Consider the following 19,973-nt stretch of genomic DNA (forward strand, 5'->3'; position numbering starts at 1 on the left):
TTTGTTTCTGAATGAATGTTTGGTTTGGATCTTGTACACAGGAGGCTGCAGAGCAGAGCTCATCTACGACATACTGCATATTTCATCCTTTGAGAGTTGCAGTGGGAGCTGGAGCCAATCACAGCTGACATTGGAGGAGAGACAGGTCACACCCTGGACAGGTCACCAGCCTAAGATACTGTATGTTGTGTGGGGAGGGGAATAATTGTAGGATATATCATATATTTATAGCTACTGTTTCCGATCTTCATGCTTCACCTCATGACTTTCTCTTGTCTTATGTCCATTAACAGTAAGACATGTGTCTGTTATCTGCCCTCTAGGAAACAGCTCACTGCTCTATTGACATTTTCTGGAGATGAGAGTTATGGCTCAAAAAAGAAGTAATTAGGTTTTGGTAGTGATCCACACATTGGAAAATGCTCTCGATTGTAAACAACCCCTTCAAACTCACATGGCTTACACTGTGATAAATATAAACATTTATACCACTGCATCTAGGTAGCTGAAATATTTACACAGTGTAATCTTTTGCAAAGCAGCGAGCGTTCTCATGCCAGTGCAAATTTACAGAATCAGCTTTCATGCTTTACCTAAAGAGTGAAAAATGTAGGTTCAAAGGTTTGAATCAAAATGAAAGTAAGTCATTTTTCATGAGCTTTCTTTAAAAAGAAGAAGTACTCAATAGTAATAGTAATTGTATTCCATGTGATCTTTTCACTTGTGAGGTATAAATGCGATTCGTGAGATCAGGTACAAACTCTAGTTGCACTGCAGTTTATTTACAACAGTAGTTCATTTTTATGTGATTTATTGAAAATGATTAAAGCTAGTTTCATTATCATTTTAGTGCATTTACACATCATTTCCTTTCCATTTATTAAATCCGTTGTCTGGAAGACTAACAATATTTATGAATTATGAATTATGAATCTTGTATCTTGTATAAACAGGCCTGTCCTCAGTCTACTTCTGTCAGTTCCTGTTTTCATCAATAGATGGCAGCAAACATATACATGATAACAGAATTTATACAGGTCTTGTTTTTCTTGACCTGGTGACTTCATTTTTCTGAATTTACAAATTGATATTTGCGTGAAAGAAGCACATGGATCATTGCTTAATTTTCTCCATAATTAATTTTCCTCCATATTAAAAAGGAGGGATTATAATCAAATTAAGACCACTTGTGAATTACATTTCATTTATAGCAGGTTTACTGTTATGAGCATCATATTTACATCGACACAGACCCTTTTCACTTTAACTCATTAATGCTCTCTGGTTAGTTTTTTTCCCCACCAACGTTCAAGCGGAGGAAACACAATATTCAGCCTGATGAGCAAAAGAAGCAAAGGAAAATCAGTTTGTTCGTCTTTCTGCATTTTTCTGTCTGCGAGAATCTGATCACATAAACTAAAAACAGAAACATATCGAGATCAATACATGCGCTGGTAAATGACAAGTTTACATGGTCAAGTGATATCATCCTGGCTGTTTACCCGTCATTGTCACTATCTGATCAACCAGCTTCCTGCAGCAGCGCCCCCGGTGGGTGACAGCGAAACTGCATGGCGCATCAGGCAGCGTCAAGTTAAACACAGTGGAAAACCACAAACCCCGGTCAGGAGTTTTTAAATTAAAACTCTGTTTAAAAACACATTTACAGTCCAGGACATCAACAGAAAATGAGTGTTTATGGAACTTTTATTTAGAAGTGGCAATAAAGAAGGTCACGTTGAAAGATGATTATGATTTATCATCATAATTTAGTTAGATTCAGACTTCAGAGGATAAGGGAGATAGGAGGATGGATGGAACACAAATTAATGTAGGTATTTCTAGCAAGTTAACAGTTCTATATAACTTGTATGAACTTAATCAATGTGTGGCATGTTTTAAGTTTGCCAAGGGGGTTATGTTTTTTGTCACATTTTCAATCAGTTAGTCCAGTGGTTCTCTATTATTTTTTTTAGTTAATCATCAAATAAAAGATATTTGTGCCATTGTTTTTAAAGCACTTTGCACATACAGTATGTCTAACCCAGGTCTCAAACTCGCAGCTCGGACTGCGAGTTTGAGACTCCCCCCCCAATCAAGTTAATGTGGCCTGCCACTTCATATCAAGTTATAATGAGTTATTTTGTATGTTCCTGTTTTAATAATAGATACATTTAGCATCATAAAAACGTTTATATTGTGAACTATGAATTGTTCAATATCAAAACGAACACTGTTACTTTGAAATGATGTGAAACTTCGTCATAAATATTATTAAAATTGTTACGATGTCTTTTTCTTGGGACCTTTACACACTCAGACCCCTCTGCTCTAACCTGACCGGTTACCACGTAAAGACATAGTGGTCTTATTTTGAAAGCTACGTTTCCGGCCTCGCCTCTGCTGTGTGTGTTAATTGATGCGGGCTGTTGCTGCAGGCGTGCTATTTGCGGCAGCGAAGAGAGAAATGCCTTTTGTATGCCCGGGTGTTATTTTTCTTTCCGGTTCTGTTCGGCGTCTCTGCTCGGCTCGGATCCCAGTGTTTGTAGCCATGCTGTGCGGCGGATGCGGCGGCCTGTCCTAGCTGACTGAGCCGCTCCAGCAGCGGTGGGTCCGGTGCAGTGCACAGCCGGGGATGAGGCCTACTCGTTAAAGCTCCCCCACCACCCCTCCATCGTGATGGCTGATGATCAACAACAACCTGGTCAGAAGCCTGGCGCGGGATTAGGCTCTCTTCCAGCGCTGGTGCCAGGACTGCAGGGGCCCGAGGCCAACGCGCTACAGTTCAAAATCAAGAATTCAATTTGGTAAGGACGGACACTGTGCTCGCTCGCCGCCTGCCTCACTGTCCTTCTCGCTAGCTGTAGCATCATAATTAGCGTATCTAGCAGTGGAGAGCAGGGAGGCTGCAGAGGGCTGCACAAAGCCCGTGGAAATAACACGGTGCTGCTGCCTCCCGTGATAACCACCGAGAGTCAACCATACACGGCGTGTCCACGCATCAATAATACTCAGAGTACGGGTCACCGCAGCTTGTGTGAGTGTCTGTGGTTATTAGTGTGTGGAGCCACAGGAGGCCATGTTACAGATGACACCGAGTCTGGCAGTGGTGCTGATGCTCAGGATGACAGGTGTCAGAGCAGACTCATCCACAGACACAGACCCACTGACACTACTGCACACACACACCATATCACTGATCCACAGACGTAGACCTACAGATACAAAATATATCCACAAACACACTCCGATCCACTGACACAGCTCCATGTAGCCTCAGTCACAGATCCACCGACACACACACATCCACAGATTTAAAAACGATGTGTGTGTGGGAATTTGATTAAATGGCCCAATTTCTGTTAATGATTCTGTAATATAATAACAGTTTTATTAAATCCACTGTGGCTTTAGGAATCCTCCTCAGGCTGATTTTTAATTTCTTTTTAATACAAAATACAACTTATCACTCAGGCTTATTGATTCTTTATCCACACTTAACAGAAATGATATAAAAGGGACTAAATTCACTTTTTTACAATGACCCTCAGGGGTTTTTGCATTTGGATAAACATTCATCGTGTGTGTGTGTGTGTGTGTGTAAGTGAGACAGTGTGATTCATCTGCTTCCTTGTTTTAAGGCACCTGCTTTGATCTTCCCCGGACAAATAACTGAATCTAAAATCACCATGAGCTGAAATCACTGTACTTCGCTCTGAGACTGCGTCTTCAACTGCCTGCCATTATTTGAGTTTCAAGATTGTTAAATTTATTACCTCAATAAATCACACAAGACTCTCTTTCTTTTACTGCAAATGTTTTGACTAGTCACAGTGACAAAGTACAGTGTGTAAATAAAGTGAGGGTGGCTGAATTCTGTTTAGCTGCTTTGGTTATGGTGTTCTTTCACCGCTGGCTCACCGTCAGTGTTAACTGGGACACATAAATGGTTCATTTAAAAGCTAACATGTTGTTTCCTATTTGATTCAAGCTCACATCACAAGGCTAAAAGTGACACAAACACAGAAAATCTAACTGTTAATTCTGATTTTCGCATATCAATTTGAGTTGGTCCAAGTCATGTGACATAAGTGAAAAAGGTTTATTATTATAGGTCATTATTGACATGCACCAGTTGCACAACAAAGCCAAAACAACCATAGGGAAGTGTTCACATGTGCCAAAAGTCAGATGCAAGACATGTGAACCATCAGTCTGATCTGTAATTAATCAGAATTGATGTGTAAATAAAGAGTGTGATTGGTGATGTGAACATAGCCTTGGAGTAGTAGTAGTAAGAGATCTTGGATGCAGCCCAGATCTTAAAAAAAACAAGCCATAAACAACAAGACTCGTTAAATTATGACAAGGCATCGACCTGCGTAAGTGTATGAAATGTTTCTGTTTATATTCACACACAAGTCTTGATCGGGCTGATGGTCTAACTAAATCCTGACCTGTAACCAAACAAAAGGACCATGGTTCTTAGACGTTCATGTAGATGGTTGTGCTCATCATCATCTGCGGTACATCAGACTGGTTCGATTTGTGAGAACAACTGCAGTTAGAGATTGGTCCTTGATGAAAATGTGCTCCAGAGTGCACTTGATGGCAGAGTCGGGGTGAAAATGAAGGTTGTTGTCTCCTTTAGCACATCTGTGCAGAGACCTTGAGTCAGTTCGCCAGGAAAAAAGACCTGGGGACTTTAACAATTCACTTTGTTTCAATCACATTTTTTTTTCAGCTCTTGTAATTCAATTTATATTAAAAAATTATTATTATTATTATATTATAAAATCCAGGTGTGGTCCGACCTAAATATAATATGTTACACCAAGGGAAAGTGCTTAAAAAGACAGAAAACATTAAACTATCTAAGGATCCTGCACATGTATCTTTTATGTGAGTCCTATTCATTCAGATTTCTGACGCTTTCCTCTGTTTGTCATTGTAGCAAATCTGTACAATCAAAAGTGGACAGCATATTGGTGAGTATACATGACACAGTGTCCAACTTTAGGACAGACTATCTGTCCCCTTACATGATGAAAGCGTCTTTCATGTTCATACAAGATAAGGTGTCGTGTTTGTGCTATTTAATGTTCAAATGACCAACTGAAACCACTCCAGCATGTTGACATTTGCTTATGCTCTAAAACACAGAAAACAACATCTAAATATAACATAGGATGATACTAATATTTAACTATGTACTAAGAGTACTCATCTCTGACTTCATTCAGCTGAATTGGGTTGTATGTTTCACCCCCCCCCAAGCCAATAAAAAACGCTTTGTTGGGGATTTGTTTGAGCTGAAGTGTCACCTACACGTTGTTTTCAGCAACAATCAAAAGTGGTGATTAAGCTTTTGTCTATTTTTATGTGGCAAGGTAAAAAAAAAACACACACACACACAGAGAGAGACAATGTCAGTATGTCTCTGTGGTGTTGGGCAGATTTCAGCACGCAGGTGTGGTACATTCAATTTCAAGTCGTGTTGAAACGTTTTTGCATCTGTGTGATGTTTACACGTGAACATGATTGGACACAGCACATCAGATCACATCAGACCATCCAGTGCTTTGAGGACGAGAATAAAGGGTCAAAATATGTCTCTTTGATGGGCTCTATATTTAACATGGAGAAACTACATGTTAGAAATTCACAATAGTTTTTTGTTATCATATCATCTATCTAGTTTTAGTTTTATTATGAATTTAATGACAAATGATATTGATCAGTCTGATAATCAATATTTTTGTGTAATTTTGCATCTTAAATTCTATACTCTCTAGATGTTACTGTGGTATGTCTCATCTCAAATAGCTTGATGATGTCGTTCATATTGATGGCGTGAACAGATGCTATTTTCTCAAAAGGAAGTTTACGAAAGGAACTGGGTCAATTTAGTTCAAAATGTGCAATGACTAGGTCTAGGTTTCACTGGCAGAAGAGATTCTAATCCCAACAACGTGACTTCCTAGTAAGAATAAAGGTTAAAATGAAAATAATTATTTTGTTGGTTCAATGTTAACATGAATGTGGAGTAGTACTTGCCTCATGGTGTTCTTGTGTTATGTTTTTACAATTTCCATTTCTGAGCCATTCAGACACAACTCTGAAAACAAAAAAATGTAATTCTTGTAAATAAAATCACACATCTGAGGTTGCCCAGGGTACTGGTTTAGATCCTAACGCTGGTCGCGTTGGCCGTCATTTCAAAATCGAACAAAAAGAAAACGTAAAGGAAAAGGAAAATTTAGCTCCCAGCGAATGACTCATTCTATGCTTGTAGCGACAGAGTGTAGTAAACAGCATTTTCATTCACTGCTCATTGGCCCCCTCATTCATTCAAGTATTGTTCCCCTAGCAACACAGAGACAAATAGAAAGGGAACAGGTAATAGGAATCCATTCTTAGAAACCTGTTGAAAAGCAGAGAGTTGAGATCTATTGTAAAGCGGCTACGCAGCTGTCATACATATGTCGTTTTTTGAGATTGTCTCCGAATTCTAAACCAAATTTTCTCTGCACCCATATTTTTCTGACCAGTATCAGTACATTTGTAAACATGTAGCCATCAGACCTGAAACAGTATTAAGATTATGTAGATAAATGTCACTATCTTACTTCGTTTAAAGTTCAAGTGTGTGATGGGTCAGCAGAGAGCGTGTATTAGCAGAAATTGAATATACTACCCATACGTATATTTGTATAAGTGTATAATTACCTTAAGATAAGAATTTATTTATTTTTGTAGCCTTAGAGAAAGTATTTTACATGTACTTTAGGCAAGAGGCTTGCTTTACGGAGGACGTCATGTTTCTACGGCAGCCCCAAAAGGACTTTTACTGTGCAAATGAAGAAGAATGACCCTGCCCTCCTAAACTCAATACATAATCAAACTTAAAAACATCGGTATCTAGGAGGTCCTCATCATCTGATAGATGACACTCTCTGCTTGTCATCAGCGACATCCGACATGGGGACACACTGCAAGAATTTTTGTGCAATTTTAGCCACGATTTACAAGTTGGGGACAGTCGGCATGGCTAGTTGGCACAGAAATGTGCAAGCGTGTGAGGCTAACCGACCCGACCTCAGTCACACTAAATCAAACATTTTTTTAATTTTTTGAGCCGACTCTGGCCACAATCAAGTATTGTGTGCTGATTACCAACCCAACTGTAAACACATGGTGCCAACAGCCAATGAAAAAGAGTCAGAAGACAAAGACGACAGCGTAAAAATAGAGTCGCTCTCACAAGAGTTTGGTATGTCAATTGGTTTCAGTTGGACAAATCATGTAGTCTGTGATTCCTCATCAGCCTCGGTCATTTAATGTGTGATCTCCAGTCTTTTCAGTCGTCATGAAAAAAACGATCTGCTGAAACAGTCATTTAGTGTGAAGTCCAAGCCTTTTCAAAATCAGTAACGACTGTGAAAGTTGTGTGGTGTGTCCTCTGTTTGTTGAAATTGGCAGTCTCTTCAGTATATGTCACTAATTCTTCCTTTCTGGACCTTAAATATGTAGTCCTCATTAGATACACAGGACATTTAACAGTCTGCATTTTGTTAACTTGTTTTTTTTTTATTTTTGCAGCAAGATGTTGAGAAGTTTACAGACATCGAAAAGCTCTACCTCTACCTTAAGTTGCCTTCTGGTCCCAGCAGTGGCAATGATAAAAGGTATGACACTCTAACACACACACACACACACACACACACACTACTCATGATTTTCCACATTGCTCTCTGGCCTTTTTGTCTCTCACACACACACGCATGCACTTGTGTTGCTTTGTTGTGGCTCTCATTGCAATTTTGGCACTGTTGTCTGATTGCTTTTCAAAGTTCAAGCCTCAATCCACCACACACAGTTTAGCCTCCTGATAGTAATGGAAACAAATTGAAGTGATTTCTTTTTATTTTTTGCATTGTGGCTTTTTTTTGGTTGATCCCTGCTAATTTTATTTTTCTTCATACAAAATAATGGCTTCTTTTTCGGCCATGTGATTGATAATCATTATGACGCAAACCACTGTTAAATGTAGATTCTTGCTATACCTAGCTGTCTGTGTTTCATTTGTTTCCCCATATCTATTCATCACCCCAACCCCCAAATTCTGCCCATTTGGACTGAGAATGAGAGGGGGTCGTCCACTCCTGGATTATGGTATTGAAGTTTCTGTATTAACAAGAAATGATGCATCCAAGTCTAAGACACTGTCTCACCAGATATGGTTTTTCCTATGTATCAATCCTAGTGATCAGAGTTCCATGTCATCAAGCCGCACTCAACAGATGTATGCATTCAACTGGATACGGAATCACCTAGAGGAGCACCCAGAGACCTCCCTCCCAAAGCAGGAGGTGTACGATGAGTACAAGTGAGTGTGTAACCTTCAGTGTGGGGTCATGAGAGGTGAAGGCAACAAAGGAGAGGAGATCAGTGATGCGTGTTCCTTCTAAAATGTTGTGGCTGATTCTCTTCTCTTACAGGAGCTATTGTGACAATCTCGGCTACAATCCACTGAGTGCTGCAGACTTTGGAAAGATCATGAAGAATGTCTTTCCTAACATGAAGGCACGTCGCCTGGGCATGAGGGGCAAATCCAAATATCCTTTTGATTCTGATAAACTCTGTTTGTCTGTGTCCACTTTGTTTGATGCGATTTAGTTGCCAAGTGTGAATTTTCACTGCTGTCAGTTAGAGCCACTTGGTTTTCTTCATTTAAAAGTAAAACTTGTACATTTGTAATGTGCATTACAAACACAATAACTCTGAGCTGAATGTTTAGCATGTGTAATATATTGTTGCCATTTTTGCTTTCCTCCTTTGGCAAATTGTCCCTAAGAGTTTAGCATTTAGGATGGTTAGTATATAGCTATTTAAGTCACTATGGAATGGTTTGCTAGTAGCTTCCACGCATTTACATATGATGACAATGACTCATCTTGTACTTGGGAGTACACTGATCCCCATTCAATGAAGCGCTGTGTTGCCACAGCTCTTTGTTACATTCAGATGCATCAACTCGACTGTGGGGTGTTTCTCTGGCCTCAATGCTCAGCAGCTCCGCACCATTGGTTCAAACATTTACTACTACTTTAAATGCCAATAAGTATGGCAACAAGACCCTCCTTGCAGCTGAAAAGCTAAAACGTTTCTGCTGCAAAAGTTGGATTAGAAACCGTTTCTTAAAAGGATTTGGACAAACTCACCTTATTGTCAGAATTATAACCATTTCTCTGTCCATAGTTTTTTTTATTTTAGATCCCTTAACTCCTTCTCACATACTGTTATAGCGGGTTAAGGAAGAAAGCTTTTGTTCACATGCCGTCTTTACCCAACCTGGATCTGCAGAAATCTGGTGATGGGGTCAGTGTTGTCATCATAAGTTTGAACTTTCAAGCAAATATCTGTTTTTTGACTTCTAAACTATTCAGACAGTCATCCACTAAGTGTTCTGCTCTGTCTGACTTCAGTGTGAGCTCATGGAGTCATCAGGCCAGTCGCCAAGCGCTGAAGATGAAATGAGGTCTGCGGCCTGTGGACTGGTGTGTGAGTGGGCTCAAAAGGTCTTGAGTCGTCAGTTTGACAACGTGGAGGACCTGGCCCGCTTCTTGCTCAATAGCCATTACATTGGTACCAAGTCCATGGCTGCACTTACTGTTATGACCGGAACACCCACAGGTAAAGATGTCCGCCGATCTATTTGGCGAAGTTTGTATTCCGTGTGTATGTGTTATTTTTGAAATATTATTTGTTATTTATATTTGGCTCATGATGATCAGTAATGGATGTCATGTTTTAACATCCGTAAAGTTAAAAGTGTTTCCCTTGGAAAATCAATGTCTCACATCTAAGTTTAAAGTAGTTCTGTTTTTTTGTTTTTGTTTTTTCTAGGCTTTCTGTGCTCGGTGCATCAATTGGTCTGCAACTCTCAGTTTGTGTGCGCTCAGTAGATTTGAGAGAATTCTAAAATAAATGATGATTTCTGAGAAAATTCATTGTCACACTCGAGTAAATCATGGAAATGTAGCTCCATTAAAACACAGTGTAAAATTAAATCATCATAAGAAATGATTTTAATCAATAAATTATCACCACTAACACATTCTTAATGGAAATTAGAAATTCCCCCTCACGGAAGAATAGTAATTACACAGCCTACAGAAAAGGCTATTAACGGTAAAATGTGTTTTGGGTTTTTTTTAAAAAGAAAGAAAATTAAGCGTTTGCCATTTTAAATACTTGATATTACTGTTATATTTTCCTTGCCTGCTAATTGTGTAGTGCTGCAAGCCTTTGAACCATAATCATTTGCATTTTTCTTTTTTTTGACAGGAATGAAGACACCGACTCCTTCTGCGTTTATTCCCACAGCTGAGGCAAACACTTTCCAGCCACAGGTGAAGACCCTGCCCTCTCCCTCTGTCGATGCAAAGCAGCAACTACAGCGAAAAATCCAGAAAAAGCAGCAGGAGCAGAAGCGCCACTCACCCCTGCCCAATGAGGCCCAGGTCAAGAGAGCAGAGGCCAGTACCCCCGGGCCCACCATTCCCACTGGCAGCCCAGCTTTGCTTTCCCCACAACCCACCATTGGAATTGTAGTAGCAGCTGTCCCCAGTCCAGTCACGGTGCGTGGCAACATTTTCTGTACTTATTGTTTTTGGATATTTTGTTGATAAATGTGCCTTAATTTTGATTTTATGTCCTCACTGTTCTTCTCTCAGGTACAGAGAAGCAGGCAGTTAATGACCTCGCCCAGCCCTGTGGGGACAGCAGAAGGGAAAGTGTTGCCTGTGAACTTCCAAGTGGTCACTCAGTCTCTTAAGCAGTCTCCCAAAACTCCTCAGAATATCTCAGCCAGTCCTGTGGGTGACCGTCTGGCACGACACAGTACGCGATATGCTCAAATCCTGCCCAAACCCTCTGCCTCCAGTGCCATCACGCTGCGCTCACCCCCCACCCTGCTCATCACCAACAGTCCCATAAAAACTGTGATGCCTACTTCGCATGTGAGCTCCATGAATGTGGTAAAGATGACGGCGATCGCTCTGGCTCCCAGCAGCAGCAGTAGTAACAGTAGCACTACAACTGTGCGTCCTGCATCAGCAGGTATGACTACTACCACAACTGTGTCGGATGATTACCAACAATCACATGGTGCACACTCCGCTATGCCTCAGTCTCCTATGGTCAGATCCAGTGTCCTAGCCCCCACCTTGAACCTCTCCATTGACACTAAAATATTGTCTGAAGCTGGAAATGACAATAACCCTGTGTCCGGTACTGCTGGGGTCAAAGAGGAGAGAGTGTCCAAGTTCAGGGCAGCCAGTGAGCCCAACTTCCTGGTTAAATGTTCTTCAGGACTAGATAAAGGGTTTAAGATAAAAATTGACCCCATATCTTCTCCTTTTGTAGCTGTAGCTGGGACTCAGGACAGCAATAACAGTAACTGCCATGACGGTACTTTGTACTTGACTGTTGATAATCAGAACGCCAGTGGTAACTCAACATCTAACGGGTCATCTATTCTTACCCCACATTCGAAGGATCCCTGCTCAGATGCCAAGAGCCCCAGAAAGCGTACAGGCCCAGGCGTGGACTCCCATGTGATTCCTGTAAAAAGGGTGTTTATCTCCCAGCAGCCACTGACTATAGTTGACAATCTAAAACCTGGAGTAAGTGCTGCAGTGAAGAGGATCCCTCGACCGGGAACCCCTGCCAGACCAGAGAGTGCCCCCTGCAAAGTGACTGTGAAACACACACCCATAGGGCCCACGCAGATCCTGGCACTGTCCGACTCACCCATAACACACACTAAGGGCTCACAGACTGTTGTCAAACCCCAGGCCTTGGTGGCAAAACGTGAAGACAGTTCTCTCAGCACTGACACCAGCACTGGAAACAACCCGGCCGATCAGGTGTTGCTACAGCAGATCACTGGGGACCCACGTGCCATACCAGCCAACTCAGGAGCACATGAAGCCTCTGCGATGAGTGACATCAAGAGCACAATCTGGGAGGAGGGACAGCTTGATGAGCTTCGTAAGCAGGCGTTTGCTCAGCAGATACCAGCAGAACACAAACAAGCCCCCACTGACCAACTTTCCATTATAGCTCAACCCCCTGAGACTTCAGGCCAGCTCACCCTCACACAGGAAATGGTTGACTTTGCTGGCTCTCAGCCCAACATGGATTACTTCCCATTCAATGATGATGACATGACCCAGGACAGCATTGTGGAGGAGCTAGTCCAAATGGAGGAGCAAATGAAGCTGAAGGGACTGTTCAATAGCTGTGTTGAAGTGTCTCTACAAAGCCAGTCATCCAGCAACCAAGGTTCCATCCTCAATGCTCAGCAGGCCAGCACAACCTTCTACCACTCTGCACACAGTAGTACCACTCCTGTCCAAACCCCCACTCCAACACCCACGCCAACCCCGACACCCACCCCCACTTCTGAAATGATGCTTGGGCACAGCATGACGAGAGAGAGCCCATGCTCCCGCATGGCTCCCATCACCCCTGTGGACGGAGCCATGGGTCGCCACACCCCGATTAGCACACCTCTGTCTGGCAGCAGCAGTGTCCCACCAAGCCCAGTAGAGTGCAGGAACCCTTTTGCTTTCACTCCCATAAACTCCAGTATCACAGGTTATCATGATGCCAGTATTGTTTCCAGTAGCCCCGTTAAGCCCATGCAGAGGCCCATGGCAACGCATCCTGACAAAGCCAAACTAGAGTGGATCAACAACCGCTATAATAGCAACGCCGGCGGCCCGTTGTCCAACCACAGTATTGGTATTCTGCCCAGCTACCAAGACCTGGTAGACGACCAGTTTCGTAAGCCGCATGCTTTTGCAATTCCCGGCCAGTCATTTCAAGCCCAGTCGAGACAGGATGCTGTTCAATTTGGACGACTGACTCCCATTTCTCCTGTGCAGCAACAACAGCAGCAACTCGTAACGGGTGTAACTACCCCCACTAAACAGGAAAGTTTTGCTGTGCCTGCTCCAATGGACAGCAAAGCATCAACTTCATCTGCATCCAGTACTTTCCGTTGTCGCAGTGTTAGCCCTGCGGTGCGCCAGAGGAACTTCAGTGGCAACACAGGTCCTTCTACAACCACAAACACTACCACTGTCACCCGTACTGTGGTCTCACCCTTTAACTCCCCCATCACCTCCGAGGTGCTCAGCATCCTGTCCAACAGCCACACAGTCAGTGCTGTCCACATGGCCCAGCGTAGTCAGTCTGTACCTTTGAATATCATGATGCAGAGTGAGATGCTGCCCATGCAGGGTCAGAGTAACACCACCAAAATCACCAACGTCCTTCTCAGCAAGATGGAAGCTGAAGGGGATGATTCTGTTCGTGGTCTGGGTATAAACAACCTCCCCTCTAATTATACGGCCCGAATGAACCTCACACAGATACTGGAGACAACTCCAGGCTTCACCGGAGGAACTGCTCACCAGACTCCGCTGCCCGTCAGCTCTAGCCCTGCTGCCTTTGAGCTCCAGCAGCATGGCTACCTCACAACTGGCAGTGGAGAAGAGGTGAGTTTCCCCACTGTGGACAGTCAAGCACAAGCGGGTCCTGGTGAGCAAGACTCGCAGCAGCAGCAGCTGCAGGAGAATCCTGTTCAGACACAACCACAGCTCCTCCTTCAGAGCACACAACAGCAGGAGGTGGAAGATGAGCAACAACAGCTGGACATCAACAACACTGTAAAGGACTTGTTGGGGGACGATGCTCTTAACCCCAGTTCCCAGTTAGTGGGTCAGGTAGCTTCAGAACTCAATGCTGTGGCATCTGACTTCTCAAATGACATCAGACTGACCTCAGATCTGTCCAGTAGCATCACTGACCTTACCACATTGGACACAAACCTGCTTTTTGACCCAAATCAACAGCAGGAACAATATGAAGATTCAACACTGGAAGAACTGAAGAACGACCCGCTTTTTCAGCAGATTTGCGGTGATACTGTGAACTCTGGTTTTGACTGGCTAGAAAGCAAAGACCAGCCGACTACAGTAGAGATGCTGGGCTAATGTTATCTTTTACTCTGTATGATTTCTGTTCTGTTGTCTGTTTGGTGCATACTAAGTATATCTGTTCTTAAACTGAAGTTTGTTGGGATTTGTCTGGACTTTGCCATCCGTTGTGTTAAAAGTGCCAGGCTCACCAGAAAATCTCCTATTGATTACTTAGTTACTTCTCGCCTTTTCCATTTGTCACCCAGAGTTTCAATACATTACCACTTCTCTTGTTCACCTGAAACCAGAAATGTAAGCATTTCTAAAAAAGAAAAAAAAAAAAAAAACAACGTTTGAGTACTTGGTGGCAGCATTCACTTACAACAGCTGATCTGATATGGTATGAGCATTTGGTGAAACAGAATCTTCCATGTAATAATCGATAATGCAATATTTGTATTTGACGGAACATCTTATGAAAGTGCGAAGGTTAGGAAATTTGGCACAAAATACTTCACCAAAAGAAAAACATATGCTGTTGTGTAGTATTTTCAGTGAGTGCAGTTGGAATTCAACCAAATGGAGACAATATTGGGATTGTAGTATATGCACATAATAGCTGTAGTACATTTGCCTGCCATATCTGAATATTAAAATAGGTAGCATCTTGTGCTGCCAGGTGCTGAATTTATGACATAATCTTTATACATTTATCATAAACCAAGTCAGTGGAAAACTGATTCACATCTGAGCATTCTCCGAGAGTGAACTTTTCTTAAAAACCTATACTTCTTGTACTGTTTAATATCTTATAAAGGGAGTAGATGAATCAGTAGGGAGATGATGAATTTAGGCCTCTTTGTGGACTCGACACTGAAAGGATTCAGCAACTGCTGCCTTATTTCGAAAGTCCAAGGCCTTATGCCATCTTTAAAGAGACTGTATAAAGTATACTGTTAAGATATCTTCAGAACCATCCAGAGCTTCATCATATCAAGGCAGCTGTTACTGTGATATTTTCAGTTCTCTTTCTCTTTCTTATTCTGTTTTTGTTTTGCAGTTACAATACGGACGTGTATTGTATAGGCAAACGACTTCACCCTGTGTGCCCCTGTAAGTGATGGATTTAGAGGAATTTAATATGCTATCATTTCATAAAGACCATGGCAGGCACACATTGTAAATTTTATTGCTATACTCCCAACTTGGATAAGAATATTAATGGTATGGAGAAGGCTTAGTTGCGTAAAAAGCTAAAGGCTGATGTTGATGTTGATGTTTTGATGCCATTTTAAGATCAAGTGGACATGAAATTCATTCAGCCTTATTTCCATGCCAAAGATGATTTGTTTGTTTGGATAACATAAGAGATTATTACACTTAGAGACACTCCTAGTAAACGTTAACAACAGCGGGAAACAAGCAGCAGCGTCTGAAATATGTTGCATTTAACAGAAAGGATTAAGTTGCATAAATCTTAATGTACAGTTTGTAAATTTGTGAAATGGTCACTGTCCTATGTTTTATAGGTAACCATGGACCTGAAAGCATGTTGAAATCATCACTGCTAGTCAGGTAGGCTATGTGCTAACAGTAGGATGCTTGCTTGAGTTTTTGGCTATTGTCAATGTTGTATAAGTCATGTTTAAGCTCTATCTGTAAATAGGATAGATACATAGAGATTTGATGTATCAAGACACTATATTATGGCCATTATTCTAGCTAAGTATGTGCCATTTAAAAGAAAAAAAAGCTTATCAGATCTATAGTCGGCAAAAGATACTGTATGTTGTGTGTTACATTTCTGGCTCAATGTGTCGTATAAGTAATGCTGTCTGGTCTCGCTTGCTGATTTATTTTGTTTTCTATACAAAGATAATAGGTCTCTGCGGTTGCAGAAGTGATATGTGGTTTGAACAGGATCAATAGCATGGTGAAAAAAAAAAAGTTGTGTACTGTTAAGCTGGTTGCAAACATCTCTGTGACAGACATTGTACTCTAAGCCTCAGCAGACACTGGAGAAAAAAAAAAAAAGATTACTCATGTTTCAACAAACTTTGGAGGTTCACACAATTGCACTAAATTTTTATGACACATGGCTTTGCCACATCTTTATGGACAAATGTAACGACGTATGCCCGAAGAAAAGAAAATTATGACGAGTGCGGAAATTAACTGAACTGTCAGAAAATGACTAATTGTAGCAAAATGTGCATTAATCTCAGTGAGATACACATTTCTTACTCATTCTCATACATGAGAATATAAAGCATTGAGGGGGACAAAAGTTAAATAACCTTTTAAAACCTACATGCTCATTATGTTGATAAGTGATTGTACGCACGCATGTGTGATGACTTATGTTGTACTTTGTTTTCTTGGTAACCACTGTCTTCTGTGATTTGGGCAGGTTCTGTTAACCAGACTGGCAGTGCTAGTTTTTTGAGTTACATTAAATTGTTGTTGCTGTTTACTAAGTTAATGTTGTTCTATATGTTTTTGTTGACTTTTTCTGTTGATTTTACATATTGTTTTCTTCCTTCCTTTTTTTGTTTTTGCTATATGCATTTTGTGAAGAAATTGAACATCTTTTTTAAACAATGAGGCACTGATATTTGAATATGAATGAAGGAAATGCACCTCTTAATGTGTACAGGAGCTCCATCAAGTGGTGGCTGATTCTTCACCTTTGACTGACCCAGAACCAACTCTGTTTGATTATATTGTCCATTTCTACCAGTAAAAAAACCCTCCTCTGTGGTGTTGTCTGGTGTACTGCTTAATGTACAGTAGCTTGTTAATATTGCAAATGCGTTGTTTCTTCTTTTTTTCAATGGAAAGTACTCACTGGTGAGATTTTTAAAGTGGTTTTAAAAGCCAATAAACTTTTTTAAAGAATGTTCTTTTTGTGTGTTTATGTGCTGATACATTTTTGTATTTTCTTAAAGTTAATAAACATTTGAAAAGTAAAGTTGCAGGAATTAGTGTCATTACAGTTAAATAATAGTCACATGTGGTGCATTCATAATTTTATTGGTTGATTTCTTAGATAAACAGTGTTGTAAAAATACAACCATACAATAGGGGATGTACCCAATAAAAAATGTTTAAACTCCACTGTAAGAATTAGTGACATCTAGTGGTGAGACTGCAGATTGTAACAAACAGAGCGGACGCCTCCCTCTCAAAAGCGCATCATCATCTGCTCTGGCTTGTTTAAACATGGTCACCTCTGTAAAACAAAACCCTTGCCTCAAGTACCTTAGCGTGAAAGGCACTATATAAATCCAAATTACTATTATAACATAAAATACTTATAACAAGGCAACAAAAATAAACTGATTTCTATTTTAAAGTGATTACACACTTATACAAACATACTAAGTTGGTAGTATGATCATTTTCTGACTTTTCTGAATTTAAAGACATAAAGTTGTGATTGGAAGTCCAGTATATGTCATCATTGTATTGATCAACCTAACATTATGGTAAAACTGATGTTTACTTGTTTGTCATACGCCACAGACCTTTAATATTTTAACACTGAACTCCATGCAAACGCAAAGCCTTTCCATCACCCTCTTGACATGAGGTCAGAGGTCATCAGCTCTTCAGATGACCTCTAAGGTCAGTGGGGAGGTTGCCTCGCCTGGAGTCACGCTCCGGCCAATCAGAGTGCGGCTCGTTGGTCCTCTGCTTTGCTTTCCCAGGGCCCCGTGATATTCATAACATGTTAATGACCTTAACCCTATTGATCACGGGCCAGGCCGGTGCTAACCTGGACCTCCACAAAACATTTGTCAACATGAGTCGACAACTTTCACGAGGAATATGTGAACACGTTTCCTGTTTGTATACAACAAACTGAACCAACCAAAATGATTTAAAACTAGTGGAGAATGTGCACAACAACAACAACAACAACAACAACAAACAACAGACTATCTCACATTACAAACAGTGTCATTTTAACATCTATAGAGAATCATACCAACTTTTCTGTTTTGTTGTTTTATGTTTTTTCTCACTCAAAAAGCATGAGAGAGTACTTTTAAACTACAAGATGCTATTATTTACCTGACCATTGGTTCTGAGCAGTGAATTATAACTATACGGCTTTGGATGATTAAATCAATAGTTAGCTCTAATCAATACATAATTACACTTGGGTCTCCTCATTTGATTAGTTAGTGGAGTGTGGAGGTGCATGTTTGTGACAGTAATTCTTTAAAATCTTTACACAGCAATTCATCGATGTTAAAATGAATAAGATTCATAATGTATAAACACATCTCCCACGCTAAATGTGATGACTGCATTTCACCTGAGCCAGAGAAGGAGTGTTTTGCTGATCCAACACAACTGATCTCACAGCTGGAGCCCATTGTACTGCGGCTGAATGAGAGCCGGCAGACGAGAGGGTCATTGTCAAAAGGCATGGTCGCCGGATCAATATCTGAATTCATTAGGCAGCTGACTTACAGCCATCAATACCTCTTCATAATTACCAGGTTCTGTGGTAGGAGCAGATGCTGTTCAGTGTGACCTTATTACCAGTGGCCCTTTATTGACAATTCTCTGTGTTTATCTTTTTTATTGCCCTGAACATGCTACAGAAAAAGAAGGTTTAACACTGAGCCGAGTTGCAACACTGGAAACAAAGCAGTCATTCAAAGGTTCAGTGTTTCCGTGGATGCTGTGTGATGTTGTGATATCGCATCTTGATGTGTTCATGTTCATTCAGTGTGTTACAAATTTGACTAAATGAATTAAATGTTGAAGCATATCTGCTGTGACAAAGGGGTTGTCCACTAAAAACTAAAACAGAGAGGCACTTTAGAAGCCGAGGAGATTCAATAAGACAGGCAGCAGAATATACATGCATAGTATGCTTACAGTATTATACTCTCCCCTGATGACACCTTTGCTGCCAATGCATGCTCCAGATAAGACTAATAAGATTTGTACCTGACATATTTTATCCAGTCTTCTAGAGGACTCCGGATTTTAAATCAAGATTGGTTGAGTCATTTATAAGAATAAATATTGCTTCTGGATGAAAACCTTCCTTCTTCAAATGCAACCAATAACATACTATCAGTCATTTGTAGCTGAAAGTTATATTAGCCGCTTTCACAAACAAAAAAGCCCCAAAACAACAACTAAAATTTGCTTAACATCTGAACACTACAAACAGGTCTTGGTATTATACACTCCGGCTTACAATGTAAAATATTTGACTTTACATTCAATACAATAAATTACAATAAATGACTGTCTACTACTTTCATTGCTTACACAGCAAATTACTGTGTATATTTGCACTTTCATAGTAGGTAACTGTATAATTTTACAGGACAGCTCCAACGTGACAGCTGTTTACTGTCAGTTCACACTGTGATTTAGTTGGATTTGTACTGTTTTATTTGAGTGTAATTTCACAGTTTTGTCATATCAGTGTGGATTGGCAGTATTTTCTTTATAATTACTGTATTCAACTGCAGAAGAGAATCAAACACTTCTAGTCATTTCACAATAAAACACAACACTACAGTAATATACTGTGAACCTAACCTAACCTTGATAATTTAATATTACCCTAAACCCAATCTACATAAACCCCATAACATGAAGAACACACACACACACACACACACACACACAGCTAGCTGTGCAACTACTCTTGTGAGGACACTGCATTAACTTTATCCCTAATCTTAACCGTTATCAGTTAATGTCTAACCCTAACCCTAATTAATTAAATCTTAGCCTTAAACTGAACCAGTTCTGCCTTATAAGTGATGTTTATGCCAGAAAAGAAGCAACAAATGCAAGCGTGTGTACGTACACACACACACACACACACACACACACACATACTGCGCATGCGTCAGAGGGCGGGTTTGCGGGGTCCCCTGGCCCCCGCTGCTACCGTGGTTGCTGCGTCAGAAGCGCTTCAGTTCAGTTCAGTGTTGGGGA

At 40.8% G+C, this 19,973-nt stretch overlaps 1 protein-coding gene across 2 annotated transcripts; it reads left to right on the forward strand.

The window, feature by feature from the left end:
• The first annotated feature begins 2,399 nt into the window (after nucleotides 1-2,399).
• Nucleotides 2,400-16,892, forward strand: LOC131469718 (DNA-binding protein RFX7). 2 transcript variants are annotated; one of them, XM_058644992.1, is made up of 10 exons: nucleotides 2,400-2,807; nucleotides 4,955-4,988; nucleotides 7,603-7,687; nucleotides 8,136-8,175; nucleotides 8,267-8,389; nucleotides 8,502-8,618; nucleotides 9,297-9,381; nucleotides 9,489-9,696; nucleotides 10,351-10,643; nucleotides 10,740-16,892. In XM_058644992.1, exons 1-10 carry the CDS (start codon nucleotides 2,680-2,682, stop codon nucleotides 14,067-14,069), a joined length of 4,443 nt encoding a protein of 1,480 aa, XP_058500975.1. In that variant the 5' UTR covers nucleotides 2,400-2,679; the 3' UTR covers nucleotides 14,070-16,892. The 2 variants fall into 2 exon arrangements, with proteins under 2 accessions (XP_058500975.1, XP_058500976.1); XM_058644993.1 differs by lacking the exon at nucleotides 8,136-8,175 and having other exon boundaries at nucleotides 7,603-7,688.
• Nucleotides 16,893-19,973: the final 3,081 nt, after the last annotated feature.

The sequence above is a fragment of the Solea solea genome, chromosome 12 (genome assembly GCF_958295425.1).
Source record: "Solea solea chromosome 12, fSolSol10.1, whole genome shotgun sequence".
Taxonomy (NCBI): Eukaryota; Metazoa; Chordata; class Actinopteri; order Pleuronectiformes; family Soleidae; genus Solea; species Solea solea.